Source organism: Rhizoctonia solani, chromosome 15, assembly GCF_016906535.1.
Source record: "Rhizoctonia solani chromosome 15, complete sequence".
In the NCBI taxonomy this organism is placed as follows: Eukaryota; Fungi; Basidiomycota; class Agaricomycetes; order Cantharellales; family Ceratobasidiaceae; genus Rhizoctonia; species Rhizoctonia solani.
In genome coordinates, this window is record NC_057384.1 from 708,482 (window position 1) to 732,524 (window position 24,043).

Here is a 24,043-nt window from a genome sequence, read left to right on the forward strand (position 1 = left end):
CGTGGCTCGGAATAAAAGCACACGAATAGTCGAATGACGCCCCAGTTCAAAAGCGGATGACTTCGTATAATATTCATATCCCGAAGCGGGATAAATAACGTATAGAAAACCACCGATACAATATCGGATAGTTCCGGCCCAAATAGACTACGCACGGGTAACTTTTGAGGATTCCCCTATATTAGCTATGCGTGGTGCTAGAAAGTCCAACAACTCCATTGCTTGCTCTCTTTGAGCTGCTTCAGGAGGCAATCAACCATTATGATCCAACAGCTTCTAAAATCAAGTCGTTAACCGATCATACCAAACCCCCTCGTTCTTGGGAGGCCCACGCCTCCGGACTCATTACTCATTTCCACACACCCCAACTATAAAGGAGTGATCTTCGTACCAGCTTTATTCTATACCATAGAAAGGTCATTCAACCCGATAGACACCGAATTGATCCGACCAATGAGCTCACAAAAAACTGGGATTCGTCGCATTGGCTTCGCCGACACTTCGAGTTGAGTGATGACACGCGCATACATCCTTCGAGTAGTTAGTCAAATACCTCGCGATATATCAATCAGAGCAACGACGGGGATTCGCCCACTGTAAATGCTATTTATGGCTGAATCCGTGATCTGCGAGCCAATCGTGACCCAGCACGCCGAAAGGCATGAATACTAGGCTAACCCAACGCGGCGTAAAGTTCTATTACTACGTCTCGTGTCATGCCCGTGAAGAAGCTACCAGTATAGCCAGACCGCTTATAGGGTATTTGCGTCACTAAAAAATCAAGAGATTATCCGGATACTCCAGGAGATCGATAGGACAAGGTTATATCAAGAACAATTGATGGAACAGGGAAGAGTATCAGTGTCAATTACTACAGTGCGATAGGATATTACTCTGCCTACTCTGGATGGAGTTACGTGGTCCTACAAACGTCACTCAGGATCGTCACTTTGCCTCTTTGCTATAAGTCACGTGATATTTACGCATATTTACACATAACCGCCTTGGCTCTGTTCACGCTCTCAATATTCCATATTAACTAAACCTAAGCCTAATGACAGGAGGAAAAGTGCAACGACTTCGTCGAGGAGCTTCATTAGAGGTAATTGTTAAAAATCACGTAAAAGGCAAATATTTGCTGAAATGATGCAGCATGTGTATACCCCAGCAGACCTGCACTTTGGACACATTGACTCGGCTTTTCAATCTCAAGAATACATAGCTCAATTAATTCGCCAAGACCCGCACGACGTGCAGAAAATTGTGACTCCGCCAAAATCTGATGACGAGAAAAGTTCAGTGGATGATGGGTGCTGGTTGTACGAACAGCTTAGGTTCGTTGCCAGCAGAGCTGATACGTGTCCATGTACTCACAATGCCCGAACCAGACGCTTAGCACAAGATCTAACATATCCGCTTATTACCAACTTACAGCTAGAATGCAACCGAGACACTTGCCCCGAAATGAAAGCGGGCGAATGGCTTTACCTTTGCGTGGCACATGGTAATGCTGCTGGGGGACACATCCAGGCACGTATACTTCTGTGTGATCTCATGCCCATGAATCGTACTGACGTTTCACGCAGTGTTGCGCGATCGATTATATCGTACATACATTGGACAGTGCAACAGCACTTCTCAATTCGACACGCGTCTTCCCCTCTAGGTGGGCAAAATATAACTATCCATTCCTCCGTCACCCCAGATTGACGGCCGCTTTAGACTTTCAGTACCCCAATCGTCATACCGTCATTTTTCGTCCCTAGCTCGCCGTCTATCTCGAATATTTGCCCATGCGTATTATCACCATCGTGAGCTCTTCTCGCAAGCAGAAGCCGAATCATCGCTCTACGCACGCTTTCTTGCTCTTTCACAGCAACACGAATTGGTTCCTCCCGAACTGCTGGTGATTCCCTCTGAGAGCTTTGAGCTTAACTCGTCAAACGATCGTTCACGCCATACCGTTGATGACCACCGTGACCCTGGATCTCCTCAAAGTGCTATAGAATCAGGCCAAGAAGGGACGTACTTACCCAATGAGAACGAACGGAACATGGCACGACGGCTTTTCGAGGAATGGACTGGAAACAGGGGCACGGATGAGACTAATGAGGTCGAATCAGAAGAGCAGATTTCTGACGAGAACGTCACAGAAGAATATCCCATCGAGGACCAATCTGCTGTTCCGGACACAGACGAGCACGAGGGTGTACCGAAAGCTCACCAGGAACCTAAGGAGCTCCCTAGCGAGCCCATTGCCCCTGGAGACTCCCATGGTCCGCATGACGAAGCACCAGAGCCCCCAGTTCAAGCTACCTCTGTTGTCACTCAGGAAGCTGAGTCTTCACCGAAAACCGATGGCGAGAAGACCGAAATCCAGGTGCCAGACAGAGAAGAGGACAATGACACAACAAGTCCTCCGTCCATTACTGTGCCAACTTCGGTTGATCCTCGCCCTCAAAGCCCAGTGAAGGAATCTGAAGCAAATGATGCTGAAATTCCTAGAGGTACTAAATCAGAAACGGACTCCGAGACACCAGAAGAGGGAGGAGAGCAATCCAAGGATAAGGATACTGCTGAGAATTAGACTTGCACCTACTGTAGACTGCAGTCAGCCGACGCGGCCAAGCCAGTCGTGCGCGCGAAAACAATTATCAACTCTTATCAGGATGCAAAATGTATATGTGTACAAGTATTCGAGATGTTTCAGTAGCACTGTACTTGTGGTCGATATATTACTATTGTATCTTGCCTCTCCAACAATGATCGGTCTATTTTTATGCCACACATATGCCGCCACATGACAGCTGACCATACTTCCCATATTAAGCGCCCTCACGCGACTTGTGCCGAACCCTGATGAGCAAGGTGCCCCAAGCAACAATAACTGACTTTTAATTTTATAGAATGTTCGCGGATGATCCTAATATGCCTGAAACCCCTGTAGAGGAGGAAGAGTTGTATTCGTGAGTAAGAGGCATACTGAGTAGGGGATGGACGTTGACAGGGTCAAGTCGCGTAGAGCATGGGCTCTTACAATCCTATGCATACTCCTCATTCTCTCGTTATGGACATCATACTATGTTCAAATCAAACGTATCAAGACTGTTCACGAAACCGTTTTGTCCATATTTGCTGGGATGGTGGTCGGCTTGATCATCCGACTCTCACCAGGTCATCTCATTCGCGAAATGCTGGTTAGCCATCACCTTGAGAATAATCACACGCATCACTAAAAATGTGGACTTTAGACGTTTAAGCATACACTATTCTTTAACTTACTACTCCCTCCGATTATCTTGAACTCTGGATACGAGCTCAAGCAGGTGGGCATTTATCACACGAGAGGGTGAGCGGCCACTCATGTATGGGCGTCTAGGACAACTTTTTTCGCAATTTCGGGACTATATTAACTTTCGCATTCGTTGGGACCTTTATATCTGCTGTTGGACTCGGAGTATTGGTCTACATCTACTCTTTCCTAGGACTTGAGGGTCTTCAGCTTAGTTTACTCGAATGCCTGATATTTGGCTCAACACTATCAGCCACAGATCCTGTCACGATTTTGGCTATTTTTAACCAGCACAAGGTCGACCCAAAGCTGTACACGGTCATTTTCGGAGAGAGCATCCTCAACGATGCAGTCAGTATCGTTATGTACGAGTAAGTGCTACTCAGTGTTTATCATTTGTTGGCAGACTAATGGCCCACAGGACGTTATCCCAATTCCATGGCACTGATATATACATGTCTTCATTCTTCCGGGGTGTAGGCATATTTTTGCTCTCTTTCTCAGTTAGTATGGCACTGGGTGTAGTATTTGGCCTGGGTAAGTAAACTGTGGCCTGGGCGGTATTATTGAGTTCACGACTGGTCGCCAGGATGCTCATTGATGCTCAAACACTCATCTCTGACCCTGTATCCTGGAATCGAAAGTTGTCTTGTTGCTCTGATAGCTTATACGAGCTATTTCTTTTCAAACGGGCTGCATATGAGTGGTGAGAATTAAACACTTGAACTAATTCACTCATGCTTATTCGAAATAGGTATCGTGTCCCTATTATTTTGCGGGATTACCCTCAAGCACTATGCGTACCATACCATGTCTCGCCGAACTCAACGAACAACCAAGTACATGTTCTCAGTTTTGGCCCAGCTTTCAGAGAACTTTATATTCATCTATCTCGGGCTGAATTTGTTTACACAAGACGTACAAGTGTTCAAGCCTATCTTTATTCTGGTCGCAACGGCAAGTATATTCACGCATCCGAGCTTCAGTCAGGCTGACTAGTGTTAAGATCTCGGTCATTTCAACTCGATATGCGGCCGTGTTTCCGTTGTCCGAGTTGATTAACCTTGTACATCGCGCACGGGGCCAACGACAGGACGAGCTGCCGCATTCATACCAAATGATGCTATTCTGGGCCGGCTTGCGCGGGGCCGTAGGTGTGGCGCTCGCTGCTGGGTTCAAAGGAGAAAATGCGAATGCACTGAGGACATCAGTATTGGTGGTTGTCGTGCTGACTGGTATGTACTTGGATCGCTTCTACTAAAATCAAGTGCTCAGCGAGTACATGCAGTCATTCTGTTCGGAGGCACTACGGCACGTATGCTCGAGGTACTAGGCATCCGTACCGGAGTGGAAGATGATGATGCAGACAGCGACGACGAGCCACTGAACGATTACGATATCGGCTGGGGACAACCCTATAAAGGCAGATGGAAACGACGCGGGCCGAGAGGAGAAGAGTATTCCGTAAGTATCACTTCGCGAATACACATGATTTGCTCATCCACAGCAAAGGACCTCTGGAACTCGGGTCCCGATGTTCAACTTGGACGGTACAACCAATCCCAAGGGCCGGCCCAAGCATCCAGTTCCATCCCACCAGCCGCGGGCCCATCGACGCGTTCATCCGAATCGTCCGATACAGAAGAATTTGGCGCGTTTAGGCCGGCTTCAGCACCGCCCACCGGAGCGGGATCGTTTAGCCTGACTGGGGGTGTGCCCGTACAAGTCCCGACATTTGAATCGCTTGACCAACGATACCTGCTTCCACTCTTTTCCAACCCCGTCGCGAGCCGGAACTTCCATGCGCGTAAAGCGGCCTATCGGCGTAGTATGCTCAATCTTTCGAGCACGGCGGGTGGTGAGCGTGATATTGGGGATGGGGACGAGGACGAAGGGACTGGTGGTCGGGGTACACCCGAACCTGTTAGAGATTTGCGCGGAGCGGGAGGAGCGGGAAGATTGAGTGTTCCGAGCACACCTGGAGCGAATAGTCCCCGGTTCGGGGCAACACGCCAGTTGGGGGGATCTTCTTCTCCCGGAATGGGAGAGGCGAGCGAGGATGCCCGACGGCGACGTGACTCGAGCATGTAATAATATCAAAAAACTGTACTGGCTTTTCGTGTTCGAATCATAGAACGTCTGATGATCCACGATCTGACTTTGTGTGTGTATTGCCGAATATAGAATGTATGGATTTACATTCCTCATACTGGGAACTATACCTTTCGCGTCAAGTGAGCCCGATATGTGGTTAGAAATCGCGAGGGCGTTCACTTTAGACCCCGGATATATTGTATGGGGTACGGGGATCATGTGTTGCCTCCACACGGCCCGATATGTTTGTCTAGTGTGGCCACTCCCTAGCGCGGTTCCGAAAGTCTGTTTCCGGCGGGAAGGGCGAACCCACGGGTCGTCATGCCCGATCTTGCACCGGCACCGAGGTCTCGACCCGCGGGTAAATATAAAAATCTGAGCTTGTTGCGCGTAAATTCCCAAGTTGAGAAGGACGCGACTTTTGAGCCTATCTAGAGATGTGCATTCGCGATACGGCCGCAAGATGAACCGGGCGGTGTCAGAAGTGTCTATGGACCCAATAGCTTACTAACGTCGTGTGCCCCCGATTACATCTAGGGAGAGGGAGTATGATCGGGCCACACGCGCATGTATGGCGGATAGCGGGAGACGTCTAGATTATATATACGCCAAGGCAAGGTACCAAACACTGTGTTCCAAGAACCCCACGGCAGACTCGGATGCTCAAGGATTCGACACCAAAAGTACATTTCCACAAAGATGGATGATACAGAGTGTGATGTTTTGTTATGATCTACATATTGGCGGGGCGGCATATTGCGAGAAGAAATACATGGTCGAGGGGGGGTAACGCGCGCTTCTAAAGCGGGAAAGGAAACACAACAAGTGCCGAACGATGTGTACAGGATTGGCAAATGAGTAAAATAAGCGATTTGTGATGGAAGCAAGCAGAAAGAGCTCAAACGGGTGGGCCTGCGGGACAAGAGACGGGATGTCACCCGACAGCATATGTCCCGAAATTGGGTTTGAGGGGAGAGAGGGTTATCATGATATCGGAAATGAGAAACCACGGCGATCATAAATAAATAGAACCGGCTTGGAGGAGGGCTGGGAGGCTCAGTGTGGGATATCAAGAAACACAGACAACAAAAGATAAATCCGAAGAAGAGAAAAGGGGGACTGATCCTTGCGTTTATACATGTGGATGATTGGTATAAAAATGTGTGGAGAATGTCCCGATGCCTACTGAAGCAGGAAATAGAAAGAAGAGAATGCCACTGGGGGGGGGGAGGGGAGAAGGGGGGTCAGCAAGGATGTATGCGTGATGCCGGACTAACGCCACTTGGCTTGGGTGTACGTGTGGGGGACGATGGGTAGTACGCGTGAAGAAGAGAGCAGAACTTACAAGGAAAACTAGTACCGCCTCGTGACACTGAACACACCCTCGTAGCCGCTCAACAGCTCCGATGTAAACGTATCTCGCCATCGTCCGACCCAATTCCCACCTGACACGACATAACCCTTGTACAACCAGCGACCGCGGCCTTGGGTATTGGGACCATCCTGGAAGATGAAAATAAGGGCGAGGAAGAAGAGGAAGAAGAATATGGGTGACGTACATAATCTTTAATGAGGATTATCATCCCGTCCCAAGCCCTGATTCTTCCTCGCAATTTGAAGGAACCCCAAGAGGAGTGGCCTTCGCCTGTAATGAGCGTGTCGAGGATTTGCTCCTCGAATTCGTCATCTCCGTCTCCCAATGTTGGGGGTGCGGGCTGTCCCCAGTCGGAGGACAAGTCCATATCGATCAAGGGCGGAGTAGGGGACAGGACCTCGGCGGTCGGAATGTGTGTGGGCGGGAGGTCAGTGGGGCCGTCGAGGGTTGTATAGTAGTAAGATTTGAAGCCTGATGGGAGGGTTTCGTCTGGAATCTGGACCTCAAGACGGCGAGTCTCGAATTCTGAAGGCTGAATTGAAGGACGGGGATCTGAACGGCTGATCAAAGTTAATGGATGAGCGTGTTACTTACTTCACCGTGATGGACAAACTCGGCGTCTCGAGGGATGTATGCATCGAGTGCAGCGCCGACGGGAAGGGGCTCGCCTGTGATCAAGTCTGAATCGCGACCGAGGGGGATGCGACGACGTTTCTGGACAAGGTGGTGTTCGTGAATGCGCCAGACGTGGGGTTGCTGAGCGATGGGGCCGTTTGTGACTGCGCCTAGGACACCGGCGAGCATGTCTCGGAAGGCATCAAAGGTAAGGAACTGGTTGACCGGAGTCCGTAGACCGTGAGGTGAGTGGGTAAAGCGGGCCACGGTAATCCCGACCATGCTACTCACCACAAAACGGCCCTCCCAATGACCGGCGAGGTCCCCGGGCCTAAAAGTAGGCAGTGACCTGAACGCGGGAGACGCAAATGGGTTTCCACACTGGACGATGCGACGCCACTCGGAATCGTAGGCTGCACTGCCCTTGCGATTCACACGGCCGTCGAACTCGGGACTTCCGGGGCCGTAGAAGGCAGGATATCGGGTGCGTGGATAGATGGTGAGGCCTGCGTGATCGGGTCTGATGGTCGAGGGGAAGCGGCCGGGGGGCGGAGGGGGGATGGGAGGAGACGGGTGGTCGCGTGCGGGGATGGGGCCATTGCGCTCGAGACGGACCATGAAGGCCATGATGGCAGCGACCGAGGCACGGGGAGGGGCAAGATAGATACGACGGCCCATGTGCATCACGATCTCCGTACGGTTACGCAGATCGAGATCGGCAAGAAAATGGTGGTGCGTGCCTAGAACAGGATCTTCCCCAAGGTCGGGCTCGTCTGGGCTGGGCAGATTCCAGTGTGTATATGGCGCACACAGTGTGTCGTACTGGACCACAATCGACCGTGGTCAGCCAGTGCCAAATGAAATCACACACACTCACCTTGTGCGATGCCAGTGCCCAGGGACGGAGTATGGTATGCATCTGCGCAGTCTCGGGCTGGGTCTCGGCCACGACTGTATCTGGGGAACGTGTGAGCGGGCGACAAGAAAAAAGGAGAGGAATGGGGGGAAATGGGAGAAAATGGAAAATAAATATAAATATACACACAGACTTCGGTCAAAAACCACATGAGCCAGAGACCAATCGCCCGAGAGGTGGATTCGTGCATGTAGCCCGGCCTGGGGGAGGGCATGAGCTTGTCGCGGATGAGGGTGCGTACGTAGCCGGTGACGCGGGCCCAGTGGAGCTGCTGGTAGTTGCGTCCGTCTGATTCGAGGAACATGAGGTAGATCATCCACTGATCCTCCCGTTCATGTTCCTCGGAGCACACACTCAGCTTGCCCGCACCCGACACTCCACGGATCCGCTTCAGTCCGATCCACCGTCGCCGCAGCTCGTGTGCGAATGACAAAGCAGTCAGCGGCTGTCCGGCCTCTTGGAATCGTCGAGTCGGTGCACGAGAGTCGAATTTGACGTCAAAGATGCGTGCATGGAGCCCCGGGTTCTGCTCGACCTTGAGTGCACTATTCGTCCGACGCGACACAGCCAGCATCGCAGCCAGCTCAGTCGGTGGTCCGACCACTGTCCCCCCGCATGCCCAGACAACAATATCCTGGATCACCTCGGGCGGCAGTGCCGTGAAATTAGCTTGCCGGTCGCTCATTCTGCGACCGTTCTGCCTCTCTCGAGCTCGCTCTTTATATATTCCTGCTCGTCTATCGATCACATCATTTCCCCCACGCGTTCCCTGATATACCCGAACAAACGGTTATTTCATAAACACACGGCCATCTGCCTTTCTCTATTCAGTATCCCGCTTTTCAGCTTCTCAGCCCCCTTCCATTTCCATTTCCGCTTCCGCTTCCTCCTCGTGGCTCTTAGACGTACGGAGGTCCGAGTGCTATTACATTACCGTTGATAGTCAATCACCACTGTATGCTTCCACATCATCCCAATCGCCGACTCACTTTTGCGCACAACCCCCAGCACCGCCTCGACAACGAGCAGCAGCACTCCTCCTCCCGGTGCCAACCTTAGCACCTTGGGCACGAACCCCTTGTACAACGCCGCAGCCCCTTCTTCGCGAAGAATTAGTGCCAGCGACGGGTACGTCCAGTTGTACTTGGGCACCACCCCCGGCACAGGATGTGCGCCCTGGATCCGCGACTTGACCACCTGTTCCAAATCAGCCTCCGTCCTATTCTACCCCTCGCTTCTCGCTTCACTCACATCAAACGGAGTATTCAACGCCGTACCCACAAACCCGCCCGCCGCCCCCGAAACAAAGTTGTTCAATAACGCCGCTTGCGGTGTCTATCCCATACTCTATTTCTCATCCAATCGCCTCGCCTACGGGAATCACACACTCACCTCTGCTTTCGGAAGCTCGACCGGAGCGTATGGATTGTTCTGTTCAATTCGTTCGGGTCGCCGATTCCATATTCGGTCAAAATACGATCCGTCGTTTCAGACACGATCCAATGCTAGTCAGAAGCTTCGTTCCCTTATACTGTGCATTCCACGTACCCAAAAAAGCCTCCGTCTTCAAGGAACGTATAGCGTCACGTGCAAGTCCGGGACCGTGGTTGGTGGCGCCCCAAAGAGGAGATCAGTAGTGGGTGGCGAGGTACAGAATAGATGGTAGGAACAACGGTCAGCGATCCTGTCATCCCGGTCTACACATAGAACTTACTCCACCATACGTGTCTGTCATAAAAGATCAACGATCGAGCACCAAATGAAATCATACACACGCACCTCCAAAATGTCGATTCCATTCCGGCATACAACCCCAACGGACCGTGTTGTCTCAAAATTGAACGAACCACATCCATAGGTCCGGCATACTTTGATGTCTTGTCTTGTAGTCTATATGCAAATACAATTAATCCCATCAGCGGGGTTATCCTATTCCCTATAATTCCCTGTTCCCTGTTCACTCACCGAATCTTGACCAGTTCAAAAGGAACAACCACGAAACTTTCGGTCGCTCCCGCCGCTGCTCCGGTCAGGATACTCAACCCCTGTGTCATTTTCCCATCGGGTGAATTCTTGATGAATGCCTTGCCCCAGAAATCGTTCGCCGCGACTAGAGTCCAGTATTAGCTTTTCGATCCCCTACTTTTACTATCCCCTTGCTCCGACCCCCTTTCTCTCCCTCCCTTCCTTTCTTCCTTCCTTCTCCCCAAAAGAGTGTTATTAAACTCACATTTCACAGCACGTTTTGGAGCTTCGAGCAGCAGCGGCGGTACGAGTCCACGGTACAGCCTCCCAGCTCTGTTAACCCCTGTATTAGAATATCCGTGCGAACGAAATTCGTGTCATCGCACATACCCCTCTTGGCGAATGATGTTCTTAAAGCTCGTCAGCATGCTTGGTGACTTGCCCGTATCGAGTTGCATACGGGTCTTGACCACATCTTTTCCCCACGATGATTGTGCTTTAGTACACAACCCTTTCGGACGTAAATATAATCGAGACTCACCGAGCGGATAAAAGATACATATCTCGGTCACACCTGCAAAAGCTCCAGCCCCAAACTGATAGTACCCAGGAAGAGCTGGTTAACCGTTTCGGATCGGATCCACGGGCACACACGATAGATAGTCCGACACAATTACATGAGATATTAGTCGCCGTCACAAGATTTAAACTCCTCCACAAGGGTCAATTGTACTTACGTTTGCGCGTCGGGGTAGCGGTCGACATCTTAGTGTTAGTCTAACCTTCGTGAGCGGGTCGGAGTCGGTATTTGTAGGCTCAACCAATGTGAGAATGTGGTGGCTCCGCGGGCTCCCACCCTGTCACATCGGGAATTTCGGGACAAGCGCTTGGCTAGGAAAATTTGCGTTCCCAACTTCCAACCTGGGTTCCAATATTACTGTGCGTTCCATCACTTTCCCATAACTTAAAAAGAGAATCGAACTATTGCCAAAAATATAATAAAGTCGGATGCGCGCATTCCAGGATGTCAAGCCAAGCCAAGACTGAGGACTAGATACACAAAAACAAAACAAAAAAGTGGTCAAAAAAGGAATAAACCAGACGCAATTGGAGATAGATGGAAACTGATGCCAGGCACCAAATGGGATGTATTATAGATTAAAACGAGAGACAAGGAGGGAGGATAGGAGCAAGTGGATCTAGGAAACTAGCGCGTGAGATCTCGTGTCGGATCGTGGGGAAACTAGGTGGTGTGTGGGTGTCGTAAGGCATCAATTGATGGTCTGAAGCCTGAATGGTTAAATCTGGTCAGCCACTATACCCCTTAGAAGATCGGGGCTTGAACTCACCTAGGAAGGCATCGCCTATATAGCAAGGCAAATACCGAGTGAGTTAGACGTAATAAGGGGAAGAAAGAACACTTACTCTCGCATTGTGTCATACAAGAATTTATAGCTCCGCAGATTGCCCTTAAGGCGACGCACGTCGATACTGTATGTATCTTCCAAGCGATCGATACGAGTCAATTCAACGAAGAATCGGACCTCATCCTGTGCATCATCGTTACGCTCGCCGTAAATCGGCTCGGGAAGTTGCTGTTGTTGAGCGGTGCCCTCCGATTCGGTAGGTACACCCGGTTGCGCGGAGCTCCGACGCAACAAGCCACGGAGCATTCCGCCCGCACCTCCAAACGAGGGCGGGGGCGGCATGGGCAATCCACGATTGTTCACCTGCATGGTACGATTAGCTGAATTCACTAGCAAGGCGTTTGTACTCACTCCACCGCTCGCCGCGCTGCCCATTACACCTGCACTCAACCCGCCAACGCTACCGGAAATCCCGCCCTTGCGCTTCTTATGGCGCACACACCTAAATTTCCACTCGCTTTCCTTGGTGAACGCGATACCCATCTCGACGAGCACGGCTTCGGCGTGCGAAAGTGCGTCGAGAGGCGAGCCAGACGTAACCATAGCCTGGTCGACAGCACCTTCGTGCACGCGCATTCCAGCGCGGTTGACAATTGGCTTCGAAGGCTTGACAATCGAGACCGGAGTTGGCGAGTTGGAAGGACGAGGAAGTTGGAGAGAAGATTGGTCCTTGCTGGTCGAGACACTGTCCATTCCGCCACTGTGCTTGGGCTCGATATGGGGCTGGGTAACCGATCGCATCGGCCCAGTTTGAACAGCAGGCGTAGTGGCAGGAGGCAGGTTGACGACCGGATGGCTAGCGGGCGCGGCTGCATCGGGTGCCAGAGACCGCTTCCTAAACCAGTTCATTACGCGCTTTGCTTTGCTAGTCGCGCTTGCGGGTCCGGCGGGTGCGCCCTCGGCCATGAATCGCTCCGTGTTAGACTTGTAGGCCACTGGAGGGGCCGAAGTCTCTTGAGCAACCCCAGGCGTCGCGATTGGAGTAGGGGTCGAGGCTGGTGGAGCAAGTGGAGCAGAACGCAATGGTTGAGGCTGCGTGTCCTTTCGTTCTGGTGCAGGCTCGGCCGGTGTGCGCGTCCTGAATGGCCTAGTGCGATAAATCCTATTCAGTAAGGCCGCCATGAGCAAGATGGAATCGGCTTACCTTTGGAAAGGCTCGACCATCAAACTCAAAGTCTTTCGACGACTCTTGGAACTCGACACACTCGTGTTCCCGACCTCTTCCTCCGCCGGCTTCTCAACCTGATAGACGTAAGCATCCATTAATCTTTCAGATCCGAAAACGACTCACGGGCTTGGTAGACTGTCTCGTAGACTTGGAGCGAGGCGTACTGCTTCCACCGGTGGAGCTCGTCGAAACGTTCCTAACTGGTCCAGCAGGTGTAGGTGTCTGGAAAATCTCGTTTTAGTAATAATTGCCAAGAAATAATGCCAAGAGTGTCTCACCAGGACTGGTTCTTGAGTCTTTGAGGATGGAGTGTCAGCATCGGTGGGCTTAGTTTGAGCTGGCGACTGTCGGAGCTTGTTCTCTGCATCGCTGGCCGTGGGCTCGGTCGGAGCAGGAGTAGGCAACCCGGTACTCTCAGCGGTAGTTGGAGTAAGCATAATCGGGGAACGAACGATCTCGCTGGGAGGCACATCGACCTTGGCCAAAGGAGTGAGATCAGAGCCATTTGCGCCGTTGACACCTATTAAGAATGTAAGATAAACTTCGAAATTAGTGGTGACAAAACATACCATTGGTGCTAGCAGTGCTGTGCTTGACTGAACGTTTACCTCCAGTCAAAGCTGCCAGAATATCGGCTTCATCGATCGAAGTAGACGGTTGAGATACCTGGACAGACGGGACATCCGGCCCAGGGATACGGAAATGCCCGCCATCCTCACTGATGGAGAAGTCAAGAGAGCGACCATTGGCATCCATCGAACCCCCACGACCGACGTCTGACGAAACTGCGCGACCCACGGTCTCGGCTTCTTCAGCCCGTGCCCGAGTTTCGGCGGTTCCGGCACTGGCAGAACGCATGCCAGTGGGCATGCTAAAGGCGCTGGGCGGAGCTACGCGAGAAGTGCTGACTGATCGACCGTTCGTAGACGACTGAGGTTGCGAAGGCTCCGGCGTAGACGTCGCAGTGCCGGTGGACGCGTTTTGCGCGGCTGCAGAGTTTGGAGCCCCAGAAGACGCCTCTGTGGACGTAGGCAAAAAGGCGGGAACGGGCGGAGCGCTGTCGCGTGTTCCGACGTCATACTCGAGTTGAATGGTGTGGCGGTATGCCCGATTCTTGCGCTCGGTGGGAGCCGAGTCCTGCTTCTGGGCGCCATCGACAGTGAGCATCTCTGAATCAGCTGCGTTTGTGGGCGAGGGAAGTACAATAGCCGAGGCACCAGCACGTTCACGGCGAGAAGGCGAAGCAGTCGACGTGTAAAGAAGGTCGGTAGAATCCTCCGGAGCAGCCGGGCGAGTAGATTGTGTTCGAGTGGCCCTCGACTGGGAAGAGGACTGAGCGGCCTGGGCTTGCTGCTGTTGCTTCTTGCGAATTTGGCGCTGGTAGGCCATGCGCTTGGCATGCTGCTGCTCGGTTGCCTGCTGTTCGAGTTGCTCCACCGAAAGTTGGAACTGGGCCGAATAGGGCTCGAGCCATGGGTGGGCCATAATGGTGGCCAGGTCAGCGCGGTGCTTGGGGTCGGGGACGAGCATGCGGCCGAGCAAGTCTCGAGCATCTTCGGAAACATAATCGGGGAAAGTAAGGGGAGTGGTCACAATGTATTTGTATAGTAGGTTAATATTGTCGCCATCGGGATTGGCGGGGTCATCGTCGAAGGGAAGGTATCCGGCCAACATTGCGTAGAGAATGACGCCGCAAGACCAAATGTCGACGGCGCTACCCACATACTCGCCCTCGGAAATAACGAGTTCAGGGGCGGCATAGCATGGAGAGCCACAGGATGTTTGCATAAGGTCATCGGGTCTGTGTTCGAAGCGATTGGCAAAGCCAAAATCGGTGATAATCACATTGCGGTTGCGGTCGAGCAACAGGTTCTCGAGTTTGAGGTCACGATGAACAATTTTCTTTTGATGGATGTATGATACGCCCGAAATGAGCTGAGCAAAGAGCTTGCAGGCATCGCGCTCACGGAGGAAGCGGTGGGCGAGGATATGGTCAAAGAGCTCGCCGCCAGACGCGTACTCGAGAACAATGCCGATATACTTGTCGGTCTCGATGACATCGTACAGACGCACGATGTTCGGATGGTTTATTTTCTACATATGGTGAGCACGGAAAAAGAGAAATGGGAAAAGAAATACCCACCCGCAGAACCTCGATCTCGCGCTCAACCTTGCTCATGCGGAGTGCGTTCTCGACGTTGCCACGGCGGATGAGCTTGACGGCAACCTCTTCGCCCCATGTTGCATGCAGTCCGAGCTTCACCTTTCCGAACTCGCCTTCGCCCAGCGTCTGGAGCAGTAGATACGGCCCAAACCGGGGGATGGCGCGCCGTGGGTGTGCAGCCTGGTACGCGATAGCAGACGGGTGCTGGCTCACGTCAACACCGCCACCCTTGTTCGACCCAGACGCTCGTCTCGTCCGCTCTACCGCCGTGCTTGCAGGCCGCCGCCCTTGCGATCCTTCCGGGTCCATGTCGTCGTTCAGCGCAGGTCCAACAATCACCTAATCACACACATTTCATTTCTGTTGCTACACACTAAGCGCCCCGCGCTTCTTTAAATCTCGAAACCGCTCCTGCTGCATCCCCCACTTCCCCGCCGTTTCCCACAAACGTATCTATCGTCTGAAGCACCTTTTCCCTGTAATCACCATCCTTCGTCGCATCACCGTCCCCGTCCGGCCCGTATGGCTGCGGCTCAACCAGCGCCTCGATCAACTTGTGATCCACAATCGCCTTGCGCACAAGCCCTTCCGTCGATTCCGACTCCGCGCCGCCCGCTCCGTGGAGTTTCGGGCCATCGGACTCGTGCAACGTAGCCGCGGTCGATCCGCTGCTTGAAATGTCCTGTAGTAATAACGTATTGATTAAAAATGCCGTCTTGCGTCTAACCGTGATGTCCGGATCTTCAAAGTGATAAGCACCGACCCTGGATCGACCCCTCCCTCCCCAGTCCGTTCAACTCACCTTGCAGCGCATGCTTCAGTGCTCTCCACCCATCCAGTTCATCCAATCTGTGGACCGCGCCCACATTATGTTTCAACGAACCCGATAGGCAATACAACACCTTGGACCGCGTATTTCCCGACACTTGGTTTGACGTGACGAGTGAAAGGAGATATGGCAACGGGTCTCGTTTCAAGAACTTGTCCAAACGGGTTAAAAGAAACCCAAAACGTATTCGAAACTACTTACATTGTTTTGTGCGGCGGAGTTATTTTGAACCGCCGTACCGGCAATCCATATCGCATGCCGCTGTACGCCGGCTACGGGTGAGCGTATAAGCTCTATCAAGGGCTCCCACATTTTGAGATTCTCCAGGTCTGTGCATGCGCTCGTTAATGAACAATTGGAAAGCCGTCCCATTAAACTCACTATTTGCGTTATCTATTTGTTCCACCAGCTAGGGTTTTATTAGTGAGGACAAACAGAACAAATGATATACTCACCATCTCGAAATCATCCAGTGCTTCGACCCTTTCATCTTCTTCCCTTGATTCGTCCCTCGCGATCGCCAACTTTTCCTACCACCAGAATTAGGGTTTAGCGTGAGACAAAAAATTTATGTCAGATAGAATGCTCAAACCTTCATCACTACTGCATCCGACTTGCCCAGGATCATGTCGATAATCTCTGGATCCAACTCTTTCATTCGTTCGGCAGTGGGACGAACCACCGGCTCATCTGTCGGCGTATTCTCCAAAGACCATTTGAGTAAGGATTCCATTATCAATGTAAATGTATAAGTTAAGCCAAGTATGTGGCGTTGAAAAGTAAGGATGGAAGCGCGGTGGTGGTAAGATTCTGGCCACACCATTACGCATGACTGACAATATACATGCATATGACCAAATCCAGTACATCCTCGAACTTGCCAGAAGCACGTGCAGATCCTGAGCACAGCCACAAATGTCGATCAACCGGTAAATTAAATGTTCGCTTTTTCCGGTGCCGACCAAGAGCGATCCGAGCTGGTAAGGACCCAACTATAACAGATACATTCATTTATACATAATTTGAGTCATCAGTTTGGTGGAACTCAGGGCTGGTGATCTGACGGTTACAAGGTTAGCTTCTTCAACTGAGCGCGCTTAAATCTCGGTCTAGCCCTACCTCTTGGATGAAGGGTTGTTACAGATGTGGCAGAAGCAGCGGCGGGCAACTGTTTGCTTCCCAGGGTAGCTTCAGCCTACCAATCAAACTCCTGCTTGATTTCGGCTGCCACTGAGAAAACGGAGAAAGATCGGCTTATCGTTTCGTAAGTCACGCAAATTATGTGTCTGATTTATGAATTCAATGTATTATTTGAATGATGAACGAGTGCGAAACGGAATTTCTGAGGAACGAACCGTATATTCGATTCGCAGGGCTGAATGTCTAACCAATGAGGATCGAACCCATACTCCTCATCGGCGATGCAAGCCCATTTTGTTGTGTATGCGTTGTTGGGTCCGATTCGTTTCGAGGGTGGAACGCACTTAAAAGCATCAATAAATCTGGGCTAGTATAGTTTCCAAGTATAGCTATCTAGCAAAATCATACCAAGTTTGAATCACAAGGTCCCAGGTCCAAGGCAATGCTTCCGGTTCTCTCTAGATCGGGAAATCGTGCGGTAAGATAGTCGGGGTGAGGAACTGTGAATAGATCGCTCATTTCCGTTCATTTCCGCAAATTTCAGTTAAATTCGGCCATCGATCGACCCACAGTTCAAGCGACAATTTGACATATTATATCTTCATATAAATTCTACTCAAACCACCCATGTTTGTACATATTAAAGATCAACTGAGATGAAGTGTAATATCCGGTCCCCGCTGCATAACGATAAATATAGGCGCTCCATGGTTGCGCGCATGCATGCCCGAAAGGTTTAAAAATGTGGGTAAGTTGTTTTTGGAATTGACGGCATTCACTCAGCCTAACGAGCGGCGAACTTGGCCGGAGGCACGGAATGTATGAGACCCCCCGAGTTTAATTCTATCGTTGTGTACGAAACTGGTACCTCACGCAGGAGTGCTCATCATCGCTTAGTTGTATGAAGGCCAAACCCAAACCCAAAATATAACTATCACGTTTTAAACGTGGTACGGACATCTCCGTATGTGGTGATGTTCCAAGTAGTATGGTGCCCTCGACTAGACCTTGGAGTGTATCGGGCCTGTAAAAGGGGTGAGGAGCGGAGAAGAGGTACTTCCTGATTGCATGGATTACTTACCATATTATGTATCTCACTTACGCAAGGTGTCAACACGATGGATTTTAGAGATGCGGGAACTGGAGTGACTGAGGTCTAAAGCATCAGGGTGAGGCGCAATGACAAAAGCCTAAAGGAGATTTGAACTTGCCCATCAACAGCGAATTGCTCTCCGTGTTTTGATAGGCTCGGCCATGTAGCCAGCACAGGATACAGCTTTCAAAGAAGGAAAGAAGCTAGCTTGAGTCAAGAATATCCTTCAAAGATACTTGGGTGTGATTGCGACCAATCACCATACTCAAAACATTATTGACCGAATCGAAGACGCCGTTGCTCAGAGCCCAGATACATACCACCTAACGACATCTTTAACCGAGCTCAGCAGCAGCATTTTGTTTGGTGTTTCGATGCCCCTATAGTTGAACGTATAGTTAGAAACAAAGAATATGATGCGCCCAACTGGTAGCAAACCAACTTATAGGTACTAGGGTCTATCCCGGGTACTTGGCGAGTGAATATATGCGCATTTGAGGGAAGACTTAAGGTAGACAGCCCACGTGTATGGCTTCGAGGCCTGTATCAGTTGTAACGTGTAGAATAGTATAAGACCTTCACCTTCATGGTTTTGGAGTTTTTTTTTTAATTGGATGGTACAGGAAGACGAAGGCTCTCGTGACATCTGATAGCTTTGGCAACCGAGATCTGAATAAATACGGAGATAGTATTGATTGAATTACAACGGATTGAATTGTACGGCTCAACAGCTTAACCAGGAGACTAAGTTGCACGGTTCTGCATGTTTGCGCCTTAGAACACAGAAATTATCGCGGATCAGAGGGATTACGAGATCCAAGGCGCTTACCTAGAAGGGAAGTAGGACTACTCCCAGACAGAGAGGCTTTCGTTATGACACTGAAATACACGAGGCTAGCCTCATTATTATACCGTCTCATGCTGTAAGTGATTCGCTCTCTTAAGTAATAACCAAAAGTGCGTTGAAAAAAACAAGAACCAACCAGCCTTTCTCACACCGAATAGCTTAATCTGACCATCCCTGGTAGAAGTTATTATCATAAGTGTGAAAGTTGAACCGCAGCGCGCAGAGGATTCATACGCGATACTTGTCCGAAGAACGGAGGCTTCTAATCACGCGGGTCATTCGAACACGACTCTATTCCACCACCTCGAATAGTGTACCAAGCACGATGCTCGTGTATGAATTCGCACTTTCAGTAACCACCCGGCATCCCTGTCGATGACACAAGTCACCACTGATAGTTCTCTGCCACCCCGAGCCTTCGGTACGGACGGTCGCAGTCTTGGATGGCTCACCCAACACCCCTAGGCCGCCTTTGGCGGTCCCGGGTTCCTGCACTAGTACCGCGTCGAGAGTCGGTTTTGCACTTGTCACCATGGCCTCTCATATGTTGACACGTGCATTTGCACATATATGCACACACCAGCATATAAAAAGACTAAAACAGAGGATGGGACAAGTAGCCTATATGATTGTCGTCCGAAAAGATCTGCAGCTTATTGAGTATACCAATGCTGTAGAACCCAAAGGTGCGGGTTTTTCGCACTTTGGAACAAGACCTAGATGTCAATTTTGGTATGGCCCATAGAAACAGACTTAGTCAATTAAATGCAGACACAGAGCCCATAATAAGTATCAATATATTCTCAATCAGCAGTCGCTGTCTCTTGTATGAGATAGGTAGCTAGTCCATTGACCTAAGTTATATACTCGAACACTAGCTACACAAAATTTGCTCAGTAATTAAAGCTCAATCGCCTCTAATAGTATAGCGATCGCGTGCTATTCAGTGGAGCAACTTGAAGATCATAGAAGTTGAAGTTGTTCTTTACATTTTAATAAGAGTCTACGAGATTGGCGTTAAAAACACGTAGCATTGGTTAATGTCATGTAGATTTCTCAACCGGGGGACTACTGTACTTGTAAGAGGTGAGCTCAGGGGACTCATGTCCCCCTCCAGAAGAGAGTTATGACGCTGGATGTAGTATGAATCGAACTTTGGTGACCAATTATGTAGAGATATAATGCAGCCTAGGGGCAGATGAATGATTCTGCTCTTACCACCCAAACGATATCAATTGTCCCTTCGCTGAGTTGTTTGCTATGACTGATAGTGTAATAGTAAACGTATAGAATATATAGATACTGGAGCATCAAAACAAAAAGTAGAGTATAAACCTACGTATATGCAGAACGTTAACAGCACTGTCGCAAGCTCCTCAACACAGTTCTACGGTGGCAGCGAAATGCCAGGAGTTTGAGTAGTTTCCGCTCCATTTTTCTGTCCAGGATTCCGTTGGAATTCTCTCTGTTGTATCAACAAGTCTGTATTTGGGCACGTTCGTAACTTACTTAGTTATGAAAGACCATATCAAAGTTTTGCGCTTCCTTCAGTTTCAAGGGCTGAGTCGCATCTTCATTAGGAAATTTTCTTCTGCCACGAAAATCCTCTTTAAATTTTACATAACTCACATAGTTTGCTTCCAGATATGAGGAAGTGTCACAGTATTTCTTGCGCGTCTATATCACCGCTGAGTGCCGTGGCGGGCTCTGCGTTTGTTGCCAGGCCGTACGCATACTCTAAAGAACGAGTGTTCTCTCCAAGAACCAGAAAACAGACGGTGCGATAATGTAGAATATCTAGGATCGATGTGGCGATATCAATGCCCCTACTCGACCTCCAGCAGAATATGTGCCCGCTACCGCCTAAAGCTCTCTCCCCAGCTATCAAATTTTGATGATTCTTATCTTCCAAGTCAGCCGGCCAATTCTTGTATGTGTCATGAGCGTGAGACCACGTTATCTCTGTATCTAGGATCCAGGAACTCGCTTGTGGATACCTTCCTGGTCAGGGGTTGTAGATAATTCGATGCAGCCGGATAGTTCAAGTCGAGTGAATGCACTGATACATACGCCGGTGGGGGGGGGGGGCACAAGACCACAAGAACCTTCCTACCTCTAGATCATTTGCTGAGGGAGACCTAGAGTAGGAGTAAACCAAGACACTGTTCCATATAAGGTGGCTTGCTTTATTATCACAAATACATCATATTACATGCGTGCCACTGCCGCAGCCACAATGAAGGGACTGTGGCATGAGTTATGTCAGAGAGGTATACTGGCTCAATTAGACAGCGCAAAAGGACTCTAATCTCCACCTTGTTACTCAGTAAGCTTCATAAGAACAGAGAATCCTGAATTTGGGGTTCCACCGCGTTAGAACTAAGCATTCTTGGAGGACAATAATATATAATGCAGAAAGAGTATGATCTGGCATTCGAATACCTCTTATGCTATACTAAGAGATGTGACCGTCAAAAGTGACAGCAGGCATCGGAAAATAGGCGACAGCCCACCAAGCGTATGCCAGGCACAGTAAAGCGAGTATGGTAAGTGTTGCGCTTGATGGGTATGCAATGCCTTTCCTCTGGTCCTGACAACGATATCAATTCAAGGAGTACAAAAAAGCTGCGGAATGATCCTGGCATAAACAGCATCCTTACAAAATATACTAGAGTTTTAGCTTTGAGAGCGAGTTTTGCACTGAAAGGCGATAGACCAGTAACATGATCTGATGCCCAGGAGCTGATCATAGCTAATGTCAATCGGGAGAGAAAAATAAGACAAAGATCAAAGGTCCACATACACGGTCCAAACTGCCATCCGTTGGAATTGGCTATGGTTGGTGCTAGCGAGCATTCGAGCTGAAACCATTGTCCACGGACAGATGCTATTATTCACTTTTCTGAGCGCAAAGCTCAGCTAAAGTGTAAGTCTATGCACGCTGGGACACAGCGAAGAGCAAGAAACTCGTGCGATGGAGTCCTATTAGCTAGCAGCTTCATTCCCATCTTTATTCTCGTTGGCCGAACTGTTTTCAGGGATCAAGTAATTCCCTCTCTGGGTCAGTTGGCCTTGGATACTGAGTTGAGTTAACATGAGTTTAGAAAGATTAGTGAACAGACTTACAGTTTAGGGGTATCCAAAGCGAGACATGAATGGTACTGAATAATAGTTTTGGTATGTCCATTGACCCGGAAAGGAATCATTGCCTTGAGCTGAAGAGCTCTGGTGACCGGGTTCAAAATGAACAGATATATGGCGATCCTAACGCTAATTTTATATCTTATTACGAGGCGTTATTTTTTGAGCGACCTCACTGATTACCGGTATTGGGTGCAGTGTCTTCAAAAAAGAAAAGAAAATGTCAACACGAGACTGAAAGCAAGTGCAGGTGAATGTGAACCAACCATCTCGTTGTTATGGGTGTTGTGCTATAGAATGCATTTCCATGTTTACGGCATGATTGGGCGTCAACATGGCAGAGATGAGAATGGCCCACACCAATCGGTCCTAAGAGGTAGTATTTAGTATTGTATAATATTCAGCGATGGCTGTAAGTTTACGACTTGATAGCAGGGAGTAATATTGCGGCACGGCTGATGGGTTTAAGTCAATTGAGTCGACAGGTTAAACATGGGTGATGAGGTTATCCCACATGTGATGTTCCTGGAGAGTTAAATGATTGAAATAAGTGGGCGTCCCGCTTTGAGTGACATGTCATGCATATAGAGTGGACTATAAGGTCCTTACTCGTGACAAATCTATGAAATGGAGCTCATATCAGATGGGAGATCGTGTGGGACATGAGTTGACTAAATTATTATGTAGCAGCACTGGCCCGTGACAAGCGTTGGGCTCGTTGGGTAGCGATTAGTGCTTTGGTGATTGCGTTTAAGAGTGACCAGCTCAGCTCAGATACTATATTTCTTTCGACAGAGTGTAGCACCCGCCTTGACTAAGCTACGATGAGTTTGAAGTGTAGCATATATACCAAGTATAGTTATCAAACCACGGCACAGCCCCCCACGAGCGCTTGAATCAGGCACAATAATTGATCGGCAGCAACCAACACGCCGAGAATGTCAAGAAGAGGCAGTGCAGCATTTCGGGCATGCTTTCAGGTGAGGAGGAATGAGAGAAAAAAAAATCCAAGAAACAAGTTGACCCAGTTTACATCGGTACACGATCACATGTAACAGAAGTTAAAGAAAAGAAGACGATTATAAGTACGGGAGGTGGAAGGAAATGAGAAGTTCAAAGGCTATCGCCAGAGCCTGGTGGGTTGGGTGTCTGGGAGCCGGGCGGACGGGGGGAAGTAGGCGAGGGACCCAGTGTACCTTCAGACCCATCGCCAGAGCCAGTGGGAGAGGTAGTTGCAGATCCAGTCTGTGAGGCTGAACCAGGGTTTGTACGAGTGCTTAGACCCACAGTGTCTACAGGCTGGCCAGAAACAAGGCTCGGATTCGGAGTAGGAGAAGGGTTAATCGTGGAGCCCGGTAAATCCGCGCTTAGTGTGGAGTTTTGGTTTTGTCCACCCGAGTCGTTGCCTTTTCCCCCGAGAGTGACTCCTACAGCTACGCCTGTCAATGTAAAAGTTAGGACTGGGAATCCGACCAAGATATAGCAACTCACCAACTACAACAGCGACGATGGCGATCGCAAGAACAGCAATAATAATTATGCCTTTAGGTGTTTTCCAGAATGGCTTCTTTGCCGGTTGGCTGGCCTGGTCGTACCCGCTGGCGGCTATGTGTTTATCGTGAGCCGAGCTGCCCGATTCAACATCGGGATGGTCACGATACGGCTGGCTGGGTACTGGGGTGCGAGACGGTGGCGGAGGACTGGAATTGAGGATATCTGCATCGTAGCCTTCCTATATGGGGTGTAGCGGTTAAGCGTGCGTGTTAAATTGGACAAGTAAAATGGTAATAAACCTGTCGTTGGCCTTGGGTAACTTCAGGCGCTTGGGCCAGTAGATTCTCATCGTATACAAGTGGTTGGTGGCCTGACTTGGGAGACATTACATTAACTGGACAGTGGTGGTGGTCGGGTTAGGAACTCTAGCCATCATTGCCTCAATTGATGAAAGATGGGGCGTGGCTATGAATGAGCCCGACC

General features: G+C 49.9%; 6 protein-coding genes across 6 annotated transcripts; 2 read left to right on the top strand and 4 right to left on the bottom strand.

Moving 5' to 3' along the window:
* Window positions 1-1,054: 1,054 nt before the first annotated feature.
* RhiXN_12030 (Mob1/phocein family) lies at window positions 1,055-2,587 on the top strand (the record flags this gene model as incomplete). The annotated part of the gene is made up of 5 exons (XM_043331845.1): window positions 1,055-1,102; window positions 1,153-1,334; window positions 1,389-1,544; window positions 1,587-1,666; window positions 1,731-2,587. The coding sequence occupies 5 exons, from the start codon at window positions 1,055-1,057 to the stop codon at window positions 2,585-2,587; spliced, it is 1,323 nt and encodes a 440-aa protein (XP_043186606.1).
* A 320-nt stretch (window positions 2,588-2,907) lies between these two features.
* Window positions 2,908-5,383, top strand: RhiXN_12031 (Sodium/hydrogen exchanger family; the record flags this gene model as incomplete). Its single annotated transcript, XM_043331846.1, has 10 exons — window positions 2,908-2,966; window positions 3,023-3,197; window positions 3,252-3,326; window positions 3,380-3,663; window positions 3,714-3,829; window positions 3,882-3,998; window positions 4,047-4,240; window positions 4,299-4,527; window positions 4,581-4,756; window positions 4,805-5,383. 10 exons carry the CDS (start codon window positions 2,908-2,910, stop codon window positions 5,381-5,383), a joined length of 2,004 nt encoding a protein of 667 aa, XP_043186607.1.
* A 1,356-nt stretch (window positions 5,384-6,739) lies between these two features.
* Window positions 6,740-8,977, bottom strand: RhiXN_12032 (mitochondrial 2-oxodicarboxylate carrier; the record flags this gene model as incomplete). The annotated part of the gene is made up of 5 exons (XM_043331847.1): window positions 6,740-6,889; window positions 6,946-7,321; window positions 7,375-8,198; window positions 8,254-8,333; window positions 8,422-8,977. The coding sequence occupies 5 exons, from the start codon at window positions 8,975-8,977 to the stop codon at window positions 6,740-6,742; spliced, it is 1,986 nt and encodes a 661-aa protein (XP_043186608.1).
* A 165-nt stretch (window positions 8,978-9,142) lies between these two features.
* On the bottom strand, window positions 9,143-11,022 carry RhiXN_12033 (mitochondrial carrier protein; the record flags this gene model as incomplete). The annotated part of the gene is made up of 10 exons (XM_043331848.1): window positions 9,143-9,214; window positions 9,292-9,489; window positions 9,544-9,627; window positions 9,685-9,723; window positions 10,140-10,182; window positions 10,258-10,402; window positions 10,523-10,590; window positions 10,648-10,753; window positions 10,799-10,873; window positions 10,995-11,022. The coding sequence occupies 10 exons, from the start codon at window positions 11,020-11,022 to the stop codon at window positions 9,143-9,145; spliced, it is 858 nt and encodes a 285-aa protein (XP_043186609.1).
* A 506-nt stretch (window positions 11,023-11,528) lies between these two features.
* RhiXN_12034 (Serine/threonine-protein kinase) lies at window positions 11,529-16,578 on the bottom strand (the record flags this gene model as incomplete). The annotated part of the gene is made up of 16 exons (XM_043331849.1): window positions 11,529-11,547; window positions 11,607-11,621; window positions 11,683-11,987; window positions 12,036-12,771; window positions 12,829-12,926; window positions 12,976-13,074; window positions 13,131-13,372; window positions 13,422-14,946; window positions 14,996-15,355; window positions 15,423-15,698; window positions 15,744-15,757; window positions 15,819-15,996; window positions 16,047-16,174; window positions 16,227-16,254; window positions 16,301-16,375; window positions 16,438-16,578. 16 exons carry the CDS (start codon window positions 16,576-16,578, stop codon window positions 11,529-11,531), a joined length of 4,239 nt encoding a protein of 1,412 aa, XP_043186610.1.
* A 6,601-nt stretch (window positions 16,579-23,179) lies between these two features.
* RhiXN_12035 (uncharacterized protein) lies at window positions 23,180-23,946 on the bottom strand (the record flags this gene model as incomplete). The annotated part of the gene is made up of 3 exons (XM_043331850.1): window positions 23,180-23,505; window positions 23,558-23,798; window positions 23,860-23,946. 3 exons carry the CDS (start codon window positions 23,944-23,946, stop codon window positions 23,180-23,182), a joined length of 654 nt encoding a protein of 217 aa, XP_043186611.1.
* Window positions 23,947-24,043: the final 97 nt, after the last annotated feature.